The sequence below is a fragment of the Oncorhynchus kisutch genome, linkage group LG22, assembly GCF_002021735.2.
Source record: "Oncorhynchus kisutch isolate 150728-3 linkage group LG22, Okis_V2, whole genome shotgun sequence".
NCBI lineage: Eukaryota > Metazoa > Chordata > Actinopteri > Salmoniformes > Salmonidae > Oncorhynchus > Oncorhynchus kisutch.
Window position 1 is genome coordinate 57,228,259 of NC_034195.2, and position 16,099 is coordinate 57,244,357.

General features: G+C 44.5%; 1 protein-coding gene across 2 annotated transcripts in view; it reads left to right on the forward strand.

Moving 5' to 3' along the window:
- The first annotated feature begins 249 nt into the window (after positions 1-249).
- The window catches only part of kif23 (kinesin family member 23), a 42,631-nt gene continuing 26,781 nt past the window's right edge, over positions 250-16,099 (forward strand). The window contains exons 1-11 of one of the 2 annotated variants that reach the window (XM_031801766.1): positions 250-378; positions 592-658; positions 1,085-1,213; positions 2,180-2,285; positions 4,242-4,378; positions 4,550-4,662; positions 8,381-8,551; positions 10,740-10,787; positions 11,131-11,243; positions 12,550-12,671; positions 15,897-15,999. In XM_031801766.1, coding sequence (XP_031657626.1) covers positions 365-378; positions 592-658; positions 1,085-1,213; positions 2,180-2,285; positions 4,242-4,378; positions 4,550-4,662; positions 8,381-8,551; positions 10,740-10,787; positions 11,131-11,243; positions 12,550-12,671; positions 15,897-15,999 — 1,123 coding nt within the window. In that variant the 5' untranslated portion in view covers positions 250-364. The remainder of the gene's footprint in view (positions 379-591; positions 659-1,084; positions 1,214-2,179; positions 2,286-4,241; positions 4,379-4,549; positions 4,663-8,380; positions 8,552-10,739; positions 10,788-11,130; positions 11,244-12,549; positions 12,672-15,896; positions 16,000-16,099) is intronic. The other variant, XM_020455832.2, reaches the window with a different exon arrangement.

The window sequence follows — 16,099 nt, forward strand, 5'->3', positions numbered from 1 at the left end:
CGAAAACGGTAGGGGGCAAGGGCAGACAGCCAGACTGCATGTAAATGCATGTTCTTCAAATTTCTTGATCCACGAGTTCAACTGTGTTGAGCTCCTTGTTCTTCGTTTTATTGCAATTTCCATGCATACACCACACGTGTTGTGTACCTACTCTGTAAGTTACAGCTTCTACCCAGTAAGCGGCAGTGTTGTATAAATGGCTTTTATTTGGAAGTTCCGAACTTTTTTCGTTTACCAGAAATAGTTGGGAGGAACTTCCGTTGTTTCAGTCTCCTCTGATTGGTTAAATTTGAAAAATATTTAGTCCGCGAGGTAGAGGGAACGTTGGAGCTGGAAGCAAGAAATCAAACCATAACATTTCACCATGATACGACCTACGTGAGTAGAAAAATTAAGAATTCAATAAAGAAAACATTATTTATTATTAAAGTTATTTGCAAATAACCAATATCTTTAGACCGCTATTTGCGTAATGTAAACCGCGTCAAGTTGTCGTTAGCTGGCTAACGCTAGCCGACCAGGTCAACTAAGGCTAAATTGGTCGAGTCGCTAACTTGGTTACCTGTTGGGTTTTTCATTTGATTTGCTTAGGAAGCATAAAACCCCCCGTCGACCTGCTCCAAAGAAGCAATCCAGCAACCAGAAAGATCCAGTTGGTGTAAGTAAACGACAAAAACATTCCTTACTAACTAGTCAGCACATTTGGAAAAAATTTATCTGCCACTGAGTTGGTTACTGTGATCGGTTTAATGATTTCCTCAATTGTCCTGCATGGCAAGAAAGAATAACTAAATCCATTTGGAAACCTAGTTATTTTATACCTATATATGTTACTCATGTTCTATAATAAAGCCACAGCAGAGCTACATGTATTGTATGTCTGGAGAACCCTACGCCCCCCTGGTCAAAACTAGTGTACTAATATAGGTCAAAATTAGTGCACTAAATAGGGCATGTGTTATTTGGAGCTCAGACTACTAGAGAAAGAGTTGGGGGACGTCAGGCCACTACTACAGGATTACTCTGAGGTGCATCAGGTTGTAATAGTTAGCTGTAGTTATTGTATTTTGGTGCTGTCTCTCAGGTTTACTGTCGTGTGAGACCTCTTGGAGTGGAGGATGAGGAGTGTTGTATTGAGGTGATCAGCAACACCACCATCCAGCTACACGCTCCTGACGGACTCAAAGCCAACAGGAATGGCGAGTTCAAGGAGGTATGTTTGTCTGAAACCTCTGTGTGACATGAGCTATTTCTGCTGCTGAAAACTGAAAAGCATGAGTTGACAGACACCCTAAGAATGTAGGAGTGCATGTACGACCCATGTACGTACATGGCATATTTGGGCACTGATTAATGCTTAAATTGGAAAGCAGTGGCTGTACAGTAAAATGCTATACATGACGACAGAGCTCTGGCTCTGCGCTTCAGGTCGCTGTCATTTTAATAATGTTTACATACTGCTTTACTCATCTCGTATGTAATGTGTTCAATTCTACTGTATTTCAGTCAATGATACTCTGACATCCTCATATTTTCTATTTCTTAATTACATTTTACCTCTAGATTTGTGTGCATTGTTGTGAATTGTTAAATACTTCTGCACTGTTGGAGCTAGTAACAAGCATTTCGCTACACCCGCAATAACATCTGCTAAATATGTGTATGTTGCCAAAATAATTTGATTTGTATGTGTTTTGTCTGACAGCTGTCCCATCCCTCCTGCTAATTTGGTAACTTTTGCAAAAAAAAATGTTGTCTGAGGGAAATGCTGGATACGACTTGATGTATTTTGAAAGCTCAGATGTTGAGGAATGTAATAAACACTACCTCAGACAGCTGCCGCGGCCAACACACTGAAGGACTCCATTCTATGCACACCACAATTATCCTTTTCCTTGAATTGCATTGTGAAAGACAACACTAAGATCATATTTCATCATTTAGCTAGTCATATTGGCAATATAACATGCTTTCAAATGATGCCCACTGGACCCATAATTGTGTAAAAAAAAAAATTATAATAATAATGTGGAGGTAAGTCAAGGGGTATGAATACTTTCTGCAACCACTGTTAACCTGTGTTTCATGTCTGTCATTAAAGCTAAACAAGGTGCTGTATGTGTCCTGGCATCGGACAGACGGCCAGAAATTTGGGCTAACAGACACTTTGCTTTGACAGACGCAGTACTCCTTCAAGAAGGTGTTCTGCATTAAGACGTCCCAGATGGAATTGTTTCAGGATGTTGCCAAGCCCCTAGTGGATGACCTCATTCACAGTAAAAATGGTAAGGGGAAAAACCGGTTCATAACCCTTTCATCTTCTGTTCTGTTGCCCAACAGCTGGTCATCTGTGATCAGAGGCTCGACACTCTTCAGCTGCTGTTTGACAGGAAGATGAACAGGCCCCTGCAGTTTTATACAGTGGGATGTTATTACAAGGTCAGGGTCAATTAAACCCTCATGACCTGTACCCTGTATTGGTATGTTAATGGAGGTGAACTGCATACATGAGTTCTAGATGGGTTGCTTAGCAACAACCTCAACTATGGTATGTTAATGGGGGTGAACTGCATACATGAGTTCTAGATGGGTTGCTTAGCAACAACCTCCACTATGGTATGTTAATGGGGGTGAACTGCATACATGAGTTCTAGATGGGTTGCTTACCAACAACCTTAACTATGGTAAAAAAAAAAAAAGACTGGTTTGGCTAAGATTGTTGACAACATGTATCTATAATTTGTCTCCAATGTTTATTGAAAACAAGATACATTTGCGCAATGCGCCCATGTCTCAATACATTGTTATAGTTGTTGGTTACCTAGATGGCTAATTTGAACCATATTAGCATAGACATGACATCAGTCAACACCTCAAAACAAGACATGGTATCTACAACGAGATGAAACGAGCCACCTAGGATTCTCCACATGGCAGCTTGTTGTCATTGTAGCCAGCTGTCTGGCCATCCAGAACCATAATAGCACATGGCAGCTTCTTGTCATTGTAGCCAGCTGTCTGGCCATCCAGAACCATAATAGCACATGGCAGCTTCTTGTCATTGTAGCCAGCTGTCTGGCCATCCAGAACCATAATAGCACATGGCAGCTTCTTGTCATTGTAGCCAGCTGTCTGGCCATCCAGAACCATAACAACACATGGCAGCTTCTCGTCATTGTAGCCAGCTGTCTGGCCATCCAGAAGCATAACAACACATGGCAGCTTCTTGTCATTGTAGCCAGCTGTCTGGCCATCCAGAAGCATAACAACACATGGCAGCTTCTTGTCATTGTAGCCAGCTGTCTGGCCATCCAGAAGCATAACAACACATGGCAGCTTCTCGTCATTGTAGCCAGCTGTCTGGCCATCCAGAAGCATAACAACACATGGCAGCTTCTTGTCATTGTAGCCAGCTGTCTGGCCATCCAGAAGCATAACAACACATGGCAGCTTCTTGTCATTGTAGCCAGCTGTCTGGCCATCCAGAAGCATAACAACACATGGCAGCTTCTTGTCATTGTAGCCAGCTGTCTGGCCATCCAGAACCATAACAACACATGGCAGCTTCTTGTCATTGTAGCCAGCTGTCTGGCCATCCAGAAGCATAACAACACATGGCAGCTTCTTGTCATTGTAGCCAGCTGTCTGGCCATCCAGAAGCATAACAACACATGGCAGCTTCTTGTCATTGTAGCCAGCTGTCTGGCCATCCAGAAGCATAACAACACATGGCAGCTTCTTGTCATTGTAGCCAGCTGTCTGGCCATCCAGAAGCATAACAACACATGGCAGCTTCTCGTCATTGTAGCCAGCTGTCTGGCCATCCAGAAGCATAACAACACATGGCAGCTTCTTGTCATTGTAGCCAGCTGTCTGGCCATCCAGAACCATAACAACACATGGCAGCTTCTTGTCATTGTAGCCAGCTGTCTGGCCATCCAGAAGCATAACAACACATGGCAGCTTCTTGTCATTGTAGCTAGCTGTCTGGCCATCCAGAACCATAAACATTTTTAAAGCGGAGCATTGTTTTTGTGACGTTGTCAGCTAACCTGTCTATCCACTTGGAACTAAACTGCAGGAAACGGGGAAGAACGACCTGAACTTTTCCATGAGTAACTTGTTTTCCATTGCAAAATGTTTTGCTACGGTGTGCACTAATGCATGTACGACCCTGGAATGTCTTACCATCTCGTGTTGTATGTCTATTAATCAGGATGTCTGTTCTTTCCCTTCTTCAGGTCTGCTGTTTACCTATGGGGTGACGGGCAGTGGGAAGACCTTCACTATGACTGGGTCTCCAGGACAGGGGGGGCTCCTGCCCCGCTCCCTGGACATGATCTTCAACAGCGTCGGCCCTTACCAGGCCAAACGATTCGTAAGAGAAATAACTCACTTTTTGTTTTTATGTCTTCGTCTTCAAAGCTGGTCTAATGTCCATAATACCGTGTGTTATAATGATGTTGAGACTTTGTTAGAGAAATCTCCCAGCTTCGATCCATATTGAATGGGACAGTCTGGTACTATTTAATTCCACTGTGATGTGCAGGTGTTAAAGACCGATGATAAGAATGGTATGGAGGTCCAGAATCAGGTGGATGCTCTGTTGGAGCGCCAGAAGAGGGAAAACCAGCCAACTGTTGTCCCTAAAACACCCTCCAGGTGAGTGTTTTATAACGAGGAAGCCTGAAACTCAATCTCGCAAATATATTTTCCCTGTGTGATTGTAATAATGTATGTCAATGGAATATGTTTTATTTCGGGCCCTATAAAATTTGCGATGCGGAGAATGTGGACAACAGAATCACGGAATCAAGACATTAAACCATAATTAAACCATATTCAAATGTATTGAACTTAGTAGGGAATCAACTAAATGTATTGAAAATGAATTAATTTGTCTATCATAAGACATGAATAGAATGCATCAGTGATTTGTATTTCCTGTAACTATGTAGCCGTTAGCGATCATGCTAATGAAAAGTCTTCTGGTAGATGGAGAAGCTTTTCCTTAAAATCACATATGATTTTGCTAACGAAAACTTAAAGAAAACGGTGAGAAACGAAAACAGCCCCAAATTTACACATGGAGTAAACAATTAACAAGTCAATAACACAGTAGAAAACAAAGGGGGAGTCTATATACAATGTGTGCAAAAGGCATGAGGAGGTAGGCAAATAATTACAATTTTGCAGATTAACACTGGAGTGATGAATGATCAGATGGTCATGTACAGGTAGAGATATTGGTGTGCAAAAGAGCAGAAAAGTAAATAAATATAAACAATATGGGGATGAGGTAGGTAAAAATGGGTGGGCTATTTACCAATAGACTATGTACAGCTGCAGCGATCGGTTAGCTGCTCAGATAGCTGATGTTTGAAGTTGGTGAGGGAGATAAAAGTCTCCAACTTCAGCGATTTTTGCAATTCGTTCCAGTCACAGACAGCAGAGTACTGGAACGAAAGGCGGCCAAATGAGGTGTTGGCTTTAGGGATGATCAGTGAGATACACCTGCTGGAGCGCGTGCTACGGATGGGTGTTGCCATCGTGACCAGTGAGCTGAGATAAGGCGGAGCTTTACCTAGCATGGACTTGTAGATGACCTGGAGCCAGTGGGTCTGGCGACGAATATGTAGCGAGGGCCAGCCGACTAGAGCATACAAGTCGCAGTGGTGGGTGGGTGGTAACTAGACTGCATCCAGTTTGCTGAGTAGAGTGTTGGAAGCCATTTTGTAGATGACATCGCCGAAGTCGAGGATCGGTAGGATAGTCAGTTTTACTAGGGTAAGCTTGGCGGCGTGAGTGAAGGAGGCTTTGTTGCGGAATAGAAAGCCGACTCTTGATTTGATTTTCGATTGGAGATGTTTGATATGAGTCTGGAAGGAGAGTTTGCAGTCTAGCCAGACACCTAGGTACTTATAGACGTCCACATATTCTAGGTCGGAACCATCCAGGGTGGTGATGCTAGTCGGGCATGCGGGTGCAGGCAGCGACCGGTTGAAAAGCATGCATTTGGTTTTACTAGCGTTTAAGAGCAGTTGGAGGCCACGGAAGGAGTGTTGTATGGCATTGAAGCTTGTTTGGAGGTTAGATAGCACAGTGTCCAAAGACTGGCCGAAGGTATATAGAATGGTGTCGTCTGCGTCGAGGTGGATCAGGGAATCGCCCGCAGCAAGAGCAACATCATTGATCTACACAGAGAAAAGAGTCGGCCCGAGTATTGAACCCTGTGGCACCCCCATGTGGCACCCCCATGTGGCACCCCCATAGAGACTGCCAGAGGAATATTAAGTAAATGTATTTTATAGGAATCGCAATTCAATCCTATACTGTAGAATCGCCATACGTATGGTGTCGGCACCTCAGTATGGTGATAATATTGTATTGTGAGGTCCCTGGCAGTTCTCAGCCCTATGTAATACTAAGGGCTTTAAATGACCACCTGCCAAATGTGGGTAGATTTAGGTATTGGCAGGTGAGACGGTCTATTTCACCAGCCACGTTGGCGGGTGGTCAATTTGCATGGCTCTACAGTGTGAGCATTTTGTCAAATGTTTATTTAACTAGGCATGTCAGTTAACAGATCTTATTCACAATGACGGCCAAACCTGGGTCAATTGTACGCCGCCCTATGTGATTCGCTATCATGGTCGGATGTGATACAGCCTAGATTCGAACCAGGGACTGTAGTGCACTGCGACTCATTGCCTTAGACCGCTGCGCCACTCGGGAACCCAATATTAAGCATTACATTTGCATATTAGCCATTGTCATGTCTTTACTATCATTAAATTGAAAACATAGTTTTATCAAAGATTCCCTGTAATTAGTATAACGCGATCAAAGTAATTAATTGTGTAACTGTAATTAACTAGGAAATAAGGGCACCAAGGAAAGTATTCAGATAACTTTAATCTTTTCCCAATATAACCATAGCCCCCCCCTGTCACTCAGGAACTTGTTCCAGTGTCTGCCTGCCCCTCCGCAGCACAGCCCACTGTAGCCCCCCCCCCTGTCACTCAGGAACTTGTTCCAGTGTCTGCCTGCCCCTCCGCAGCACAGCCCACTGTAGCCCCCCCCCCCCCCCCTGTCACTCAGGAACTTGTTCCAGTGTCTGCCTGCCCCTCCGCAGCACAGCCCACTGTAGCCCCCCCCCCTGTCACTCAGGAACTTGTTCCAGTGTCTGCCTGCCCCTCCCCCTCCGCAGCACAGCCCACTGTAGCCCCACCCTCTGTCACTCAGGAACTTGTTCCAGTGTCTGCCTGCCCCTCCCCCTCCGCAGCACAGCCCACTGTAGCCCCACCCTCTGTCACTCAGGAACTTGTTCCAGTGTCTGCCTGCCCCTCCGCAGCACAGCCCACTGTAGCCCCCCCCCCTGTCACTCAGGAACTTGTTCCAGTGTCTGCCTGCCCCTCCGCAGCACAGCCCACTGTAGCCCCCCCCCCTGTCACTCAGGAACTTGTTCCAGTGTCTGCCTGCCCCTCCCCCTCCGCAGCACAGCCCACTGTAGCCCCACCCTCTGTCACTCAGGAACTTGTTCCAGTGTCTGCCTGCCCCTCCCCCCTCCGCAGCACAGCCCACTGTAGCCCCTCCCTCTGTCACTCAGGAACTTGTTCCAGTGTCTGCCAGTCAGCTAGAAATCTTCACCAAGGGGTGTGTAGGCTACCTGCCCCTCCCCCTCGGGAGCACGGCCCACTGTGCTGCAGTTACAAGCGCGGTTCAGAAATTAGGGGGAAACTATTTATTAGAGAAGAATGGAATAACTTTTTCAACGCTATTTAAGGATATTATATTTATCATGTTTCACGTTGGATTTATTAACTACAAAAAGGTTAAGATGTGTGTTTTAATCCTGGTGCTGCTCTGCACACACACGCTTGTTAGCTAGCTAGCTCTGGTCCATCATTAAGTCAACTCCAGGAAGTTCAGACATTCAAGGTTCCTCCACAGAAGCAGCTCCTCTTAGGTATAATTCTGTGGACCTAATTCAGATAATGATATCATAACAAGATGCCCAGTGCTTCAAGCCTCCTCCGCTACCCTCGCTTGCTCTCTCCCGACACGCAATATGTCAGTCGCATCTCACGCCCTACACGTGTCTGTCGCCCATGTAAACAAATATAGCTTGGCAGCTGCAAGCTGCTCTATCCGCACTGATTGGTGAAGTCATTTAATGTTGAGCTGAAGATGAATAATTGATTCTTTCAGAGGTTTAAAATGGAACAGAATGGCACAATATTACCTGTTTTTTTTTGTGTGTTTGTTCCCGATTCAGAACTGTATTTTGTGGGTCGGAACGGTTGAACAAAAATAAATATGGTTTTGTTCAGAACGGAACGATTCAAAATTAATTTTGGTTCCAACCCCTGGTTTCCAGGCAGAGGCTGGACCCAGAGTTTGCAGACATGATCAACCCAGAGGAGGCCTGCCGGGCGGACGGGGTGGACGAGGACAGTAGCTACAGTGTGTTTGTGTCCTACATCGAGATATACAACAACTATATCTATGATCTGCTGGAAGAAGCCCCCTACGACCCCATCAAACCCAAGTAAGACAGTTACAGCAGCTGGATGGAAATGGATATTGTTTTTTATTTTTCATGTTTCGGTCAGTCTGTAGATATGGCAAGTATAACTAGTGAAGTTATGGATTAAAATCCTAACCCAGTATATTTAAATTTCTCAGCATAACCCTAGATGAGGCTAATTCCTAAAATACAGAGCATTTAGAAGGTATTCAGACCCCTTCCCTTTTTCCACATTTTATTACGTTACAGCCTTATGCTGAAATAGATTTTAAAAATCCTCATCAATCTACACACAATACCCCATAATGACATCACAATACCCCATAATGACATCACAATACCCCATAATGACATCACAATACCCCATAATGACATCACAATACCCCATAATGACATCACAATACCCCATAATGACATCACAATACCCCATAATGACATCACAATACCCCATAATGACAAAGCAAAAACAAGTTTTTAGAAATGTTAGCTGTTTTTTTATTTAATAAATTAGCAATCACATTTACATAAGTATTCAGACTCTTTACTCAGAACTTTGTTGAAGGACCTTTGGCAGCGATTACAGCCTCAAGACTTCTTGGGTATGACGCTGCAAGCTAATCACACCTGTATTTGGGGAGTTTCTCCCATTCTTCTCCGCAGAGCTTCTCAACCTCTGTCAGGTGGGGAGCGTCGCTGCACAGCTATTTTCAGGTCTCTCCAGCAACGTTAGATCGGGTTCAAGTCTCAAGGACATTTAGAGACTTGTCCCGAAGCCACTCCTGCATTGTCTTGGCTGTGTGCTTAGCGTCGTTATCCTGTTGAAAGGTGAACCTTCACCCCAGTCTGAGGTCCTGAGCTCTCTGGAGCAAGTTATCCTCAAGAATCTCTGTACTTTGCTCCGTTCATCTTTCCCTCAATCCTGACTAGTTTCCCAGTCCCTGCCGCTGAAAAACATTCCCACAGCATGATGCTGCCACCACCATGCTCCACCGTAGGGATGGTATTGGCCAGGTGATGAGTGGTGCCTGGTTTCTTCCAGACATGACATTTGGCATTCATGTCGAAGAGTTCAATAATCAGACCAGAGAATCTTGTTTCTCATGGTCTGAGAGTCCTTTAGGGGCATTTTGGCAAACTCCAAGCGTAATTGACATTTTACTGAGGAGTGGCTTCAGTCTGGCCACTACCATAAAGGCCTGATTGGTGGTGTGCTGCGGCGATGGTTGTCCTTCTGGAAGATTCTCCCATCTCCACAGAGGAACTCCGGAGCTTTGTCAGAGTGATCATCGGCTTCTTGTTTTGGTATCATTCCCCAGATCTGTGCCTCAACACAATCTTGTCTCTGAACTCTATGGATAATTCCTTCGATCTCGTGGCTTGGTTTTTCCTCCGACATGCACTGTCAACTGTTGGACCTTATATAGACAGGTGAGTGCCTTTCCAAATCATGTCCAATCAATTGAATTTGGAAAGTCCTTGAGTGGCCCAGCCAAAGAACAGACTTGAATCTCATTGAAAATATGTGGATAGACTTGAAGAATGCTGTTCACCACAGCTTCCCATCTGACTTAATGGAGCTTGAGAAATCTGCAAGGAATAATGGGAGGAAATCCCCAAATCCAGATGACTCGGAGCTGATACAGACATGCCCCGAGACGACTCGGAGCTGTAATCGCCACCAAAGGTGCTTCTACAAAGTATTGACACTGCTGTGAATACTTATGCAAATTAGATTTCTGTATTTTTTTAAATGCAAACATTTCTAAACTTGTTTTCACTTTGTCATTATGGGCTATTGTGATGTCATTATGGGCTATTGTGATGTCATTATGGGCTATTGTGATGTCATTATGGGCTATTGTGATGTCATTATGGGCTATTGTGATGTCATTATGGGCTATTGTGATGTCATTATGGGCTATTGTGATGTCATTATGGGTGAGAGAACAATTATTTCATCCACTTGGAATTCAGGCTACAGCACAACAAAATATGGAATAAGTCAAAGGGTATGAATACATTCTGAAGGCAATGTATGATGTTTCATATCAGAGTAGTAGCTATCTCCTGGTCCTACTGGCTACTGGAAGGTATAGTTTCATATCAGAGTAGTAGCTATCTCCTGGTCCCACTGGCTACTGGAAGGTATAGTTTCATATCAGAGTAGTTATTGCAGTCAGATAAATGTTTGTGTTCCTTACTTTGTTAGGTGGAATGGAGGAGGTACTCCTCAGAGGCAGCCCAACCAAGAGTTCATGTATGTCACATATAGAGCATACTCATTTAGCTACATGTATAATATACCCTAATACTGAATGTTGCAACCAGGAAGTGTTCATGGAATTGTCTGTTGTGCTTTGTAGTGGCAGAAGTGCTTAATTTAATCATGTTGAATGGAATGTTGCTTGTCTTTCTATGTTGCTTTAGTCTTGACTGTAATGCTTTCTGTGGCTGCCATCATAATACGCAGCATTAGCCTGGTTCCAGATCTGTTTGGAATGTTACGAATGACCATTGTTGTTGGCCAGACGACACAAACAGAGCTTGGACCAGGCTAGCTCAGCATTATCAGTCAGTTGACACTCGGTCTCTCTCTGTAGACCGCCCCAGTCTAAGCTCCTAAGAGAGGACCAGAACCACAACATGTATGTGGCCGGCTGCACCGAGGTAGAAGTTAAATCTACAGAAGAGGCCTTTGAAGTGTTCTGGAGAGGTAAGATCGTCTCACACCTTCACTAAACATGTAATCAATTACATTTTATTCACGGGCGCAGCCCGATTTTATTGGGGGGCGATTGGTCTGTCTGTAAATGCAGCCATTAAAGCCCTTTTATTATTATTATTATTATTATTATTATTATTAATTATTATTATTTATTATTATTAATTATTATTATTATTATTATTATTATTATTATTTATTATTATTATTATTATTATTATTATTATTATTATTATTATTTATTATTATTTATTATTATTATTATTATTATTATTATTAATTATTATTATTTATTATTATTATTATTTATTAATTATTTTTTTTTACAGCAATACTGTTTTCTTAGTGCTTAACCCGTCCTAGCCAACCAGAGACCAAGCAACATTTTCATACTATCACAGCCCGTCCATTCTGTGTTTGACCTGGGCCCTATCATGTTCTTGAGTAGGTAATGGAGGTTGGTTGGGTGATTTGGTCGAGCTTGAGCTCCTGTTCCTTGTTTATAAGTCGGAAGAAGAGGCGTATAGCCAACACTCGGCTCAACAGAGAGTCCAGTCTCTCCGCCACAGTGTGATGTTGTATAGCCAACACTCGGCTCAACAGAGAGTCCAGTCTCTCCCCCACAGTGTGATGTTGTATAGCCAACACTCAGCTCAACAGAGAGTCCAGTCTCTCCCCCACAGTGTGATGTTGTATAGCCAACACTCAGCTCAACAGAGAGTCCAGTCTCTCCCCCACAGTGTGATGTTGTATAGCCAACACTCGGCTCAACAGAGATTCCAGTCTCTCCCCCACAGTGTGATGTTGTATAGCCAACACTCAGCTCAACAGAGATTCCAGTCTCTCCCCCACAGTGTGATGTTGTATAGCCAAAACTCAGCTCAACAGAGATTCCAGTCTCTCCCCCACAGTGTGATGTTGTATAGCCAACACTCGGCTCAACAGAGTCCAGTCTCTCCCCCACAGTGTGATGTTGTATAGCCAACACTCAGCTCAACAGAGAGTCCAGTCTCTCCCCCACAGTGTGATGTTGTATAGCCAACACTCAGCTCAACAGAGAGTCCAGTCTCTCCCCCACAGTGTGATGTTGTATAGCCAACACTCGGCTCAACAGAGAGTCCAGTCTCTCCCCCACAGTGTGATGTTGTATAGCCAACACTCGGCTCAACAGAGAGTCCAGTCTCTCCCCCACAGTGTGATGTTGTATAGCCAACACTCAGCTCAACAGATTCCAGTCTCTCCCACAGTGTGATGTTGTAAAGGTGTATTGATGGTAGGCTGACTGTCTATGTTACAGGACAGAAGAAGAGGCGTATAGCCAACACTCAGCTCAACAGAGAGTCCAGCCGCTCCCACAGTGTCTTCATCATCAAACTGGCCCAGGCCCCTCTAGATGCAGATGGGGACAACATCTTACAGGTAATATCATATATAGTAAATGTCCCTTTTATCTCATTCTCTGCAATGGAATCAGACAAGAATCTCGCTCCTTAACCAATCGCAATCCATGTTTCAAGATGATGGTGCTCACGTGGCCTGGGAAATGTTCTGTGTTGACTCTGAAAATTGACATTGACATATACAATGACTCAGTGACGGGGTTCATCAGGAAGTGGATAGAGGATGTTGTTCCCACTGTGACTGGGTTCATCAGGAAGTGGATAGAGGATGTTCCTACAGTGACTGGGTTCATCAGGAAGTGGGTAGAGGATGTTGTTCCTACAGTGACTGGGTTCATGAGGAAGTGGGTAGAGGATGTTGTTCCTACAGTGACTGGGTTCATCAGGAAGTGTATAGAGGGTGTTGTTCCTACAGTGATGATTAGATCCTATCCAAACCAGAAACCCTGGATAGGTGGCAGCATTTAACCACGGAAAGGTAACTGGTGAGACATTTTAAGCATCTTAACTCGCAAGGCTCCCGGGTCAGACGACATGTGCAGACCAGCGGGCTGGAGTCTTTACGGGCAGTTTCAATCTCTCCCTATCCCAGTCTGCTGTCCCCACTTTCTTCGAGATGTCCACCATTGTTCCTGTGAGCAAAGTTAACTGAACTCTATGACGATCGCCCCGTAGCACTCACTCCTGTTATCATGAAGTGCTTTGAGAGGCTTGTCATAGATCCTATCACCTCCACCTTACCTGACAGTGACACCTAGACCCACTATAATTTGCATACCGCTCCAAAAGATCCATGGACGACACAATCGCCATCGTGCTGCACACTGCCCTAGCCCACACTGCCCTAGCCCACACTGCCCTAGCCCACACTGCCCTAGCCCACACTGCCCTAGCCCACACTGCCCTGGCCCACACTGCCCTGGCCCACACTGCCCTGGCCCACACTGCCCTGGCCCACACTGCCCTGGCCCACACTGCCCTGGCCCACACTGCCCTGGCCCACACTGCCCTGGCCCACACTGCCCTAGCCCACACTGCCCTGGCCCACACTGCCCTGGCCCACACTGCCCTGGCCCACACTGCCCTAGCCCATCTGGACAAGATGTTTTGAGCGGCTGCCCTTTTGAGCCGTAGCAGCTGCTGTTGCTCTACATCCACTGGCATTGCAATCAATGAAGAGGCTGAAATTCATTATTTCACAGTGATTTTTTTTTTCTTTTTTTCTTCGACCCGGACAATTGGCATTCACCAATTTTATTGATCGGCAAAAATACATAACGTCCAAAAGCCATCTTTTACCGGCTAATGGAAACCGTGCTATGTACATAATCATTGGACACTGGTCACTTTAATAATGTTTACATCAGGCTTTCCCAAACTTTTTTTGTCCCATGACCTCATTTTGATATCTGAAAATTCTGTGACCTCAACCATGTGGAAAAAAAGCAGCCAATGTTGACTTATTTTTTTGTCTCTAGCAGTCAATCAACTCACCATCACATACTGTTAATGTGGGGCTATGATGATAGTCAATTTCAAACTAGTCTTACATTATGTATCTTATCTCACCATCATTAATGAGATGGGTGTGGCTTGATGAATGTCGCGTCAGAGCTTCTCAAAGTCAGGGGGCGTGGTCAACAGTGAGCACCTCATCTCTGCTGTCACATCCAACCTGGATTGGTATTTCGTTTTAATGCAGACGAGAGCACTGAATCCAGCTTCACATCGATATCAGCTGGTGAAGGTTACTATCAGTTTAATGGAGTTGGAAGTCTAAGGGTTCCCAGTGGTTTTGAACGCAGCATTAATGCTCAGAGGGAGACGGCAGGGTGTTCTCTTTTAATTCAGGACCCAGAACTCTTCCTTAGTGACCTGGGAATGTGTTGTCTGCAGCATTCGGTCACATGACAGCTCCATCAGCTGTTCGATTTCACTCACTAGCATGTCAACTGAGCCAAACGGCTTGGGAAGTAGGCCCCGAAGAGCTCTTTCGAGTGTTGGAGGTGAGCATTTTTAACTTGTGTGGGACACTGATGCTGTTTTTTGTTAGAAACATACACAGCCTAGGGAAGGGGGTAAGAATGATTTCCTCTGAATCCACTGATTGGATCACTCATCTGCACAACGGTTTTTGTATTTCCCGTGCATGCTTGCTAAGATATACATACATACATACATACATACATACATACTGTAACGGTTTTGACTTGAGGTTATTATTTATAGGGGTGCCAGGTAGGTTGTGCCTACCAGAGAAAACATTGGTTTCTCCTTTTGGTTTGGGTGGGAATGAGTCCCATCTGGTCCGTCAAGTCTACACCAATACAAATGACTTATGTAAAAGTCAGGATGGAAATACACTTTTCATAAACCCTTAAAACATTGGAAAGAACTTCAAAAACAACTATATTATTTAGCGTGGGTTGTATTAGCAACATCAATGATTAGACACACATATAATAATAACACAATGAGTTCTGGTTCCTCCAGAAATGTCCTGTACCTCGGGCCTAAAGAGTCCAGCCCGGTAAAGGAGTTCAGGGAACTCCCGTGACCTTTGTCACACAATGTTTGTCCGTTCATTCAGTGTAGCGTAAACCCAGTATTAATCATACAATCAATATAACAATTATTTTACCACAGAACTTTAAAGCGTATCAACTCTTACTAAGTCCTCAACTACAACTAACTACATAAATCATCACCGTATACATGACATCAAAACAATTGAAATACCGTATACAAAAAGGTTGTAGTCAGTCGGTCAGTCAGACAATCCAATCCGCCAATAGATCTCCAGCGGAGAAAGGCCACGAAGAACGGAGAGGTGTAGTCCACGGACCAAAGAGTGGATCCAATCCTGGGTAAACTCTATTAGGCTACGAAACACACGTTTAACGGCAACAAAACAAACGGAATAGAGAAGCTTCGGAACTGAGGGTTGAACACATCCTCATTCACGTCTCCATCACAACCCCACTTTTGCGCAGCTGATGCTGGCTATTTAATTGGGAATTAAAGGGAAAGCGCCCTATTGGAAGGAGAAGCACTGAGACGGTTCTGAATAATTCAGGGCCGTCACAATACATGCATACATGCATGCATACATACATACATACATTTAGCTATCTGGAAGTTGGCAGATCGGTGCTACCGACTTCAGAAGAGTCCCGTCACGTTTCCAAATAACTGTCTAGTTGAAGATTAAATATGTATAAATGTTTTGACTTTGTGTGCTCAGGATAAGAACCAGGTGAACGTCAGCCAGCTGTGCCTGGTTGACTTGGCGGGGAGTGAGCGCACAAGCAGGACCCGGGCTGAGGGCAACCGCCTCAGAGAAGCAGGTGGGTTATAGTCACTTTCCATTCAACAATGTCATGGTTCTCCCCAGGAGGTTTTAACAAGGTGGGGCTTCTGAGTACGATTGGGGGGAGTGCCTTTTGA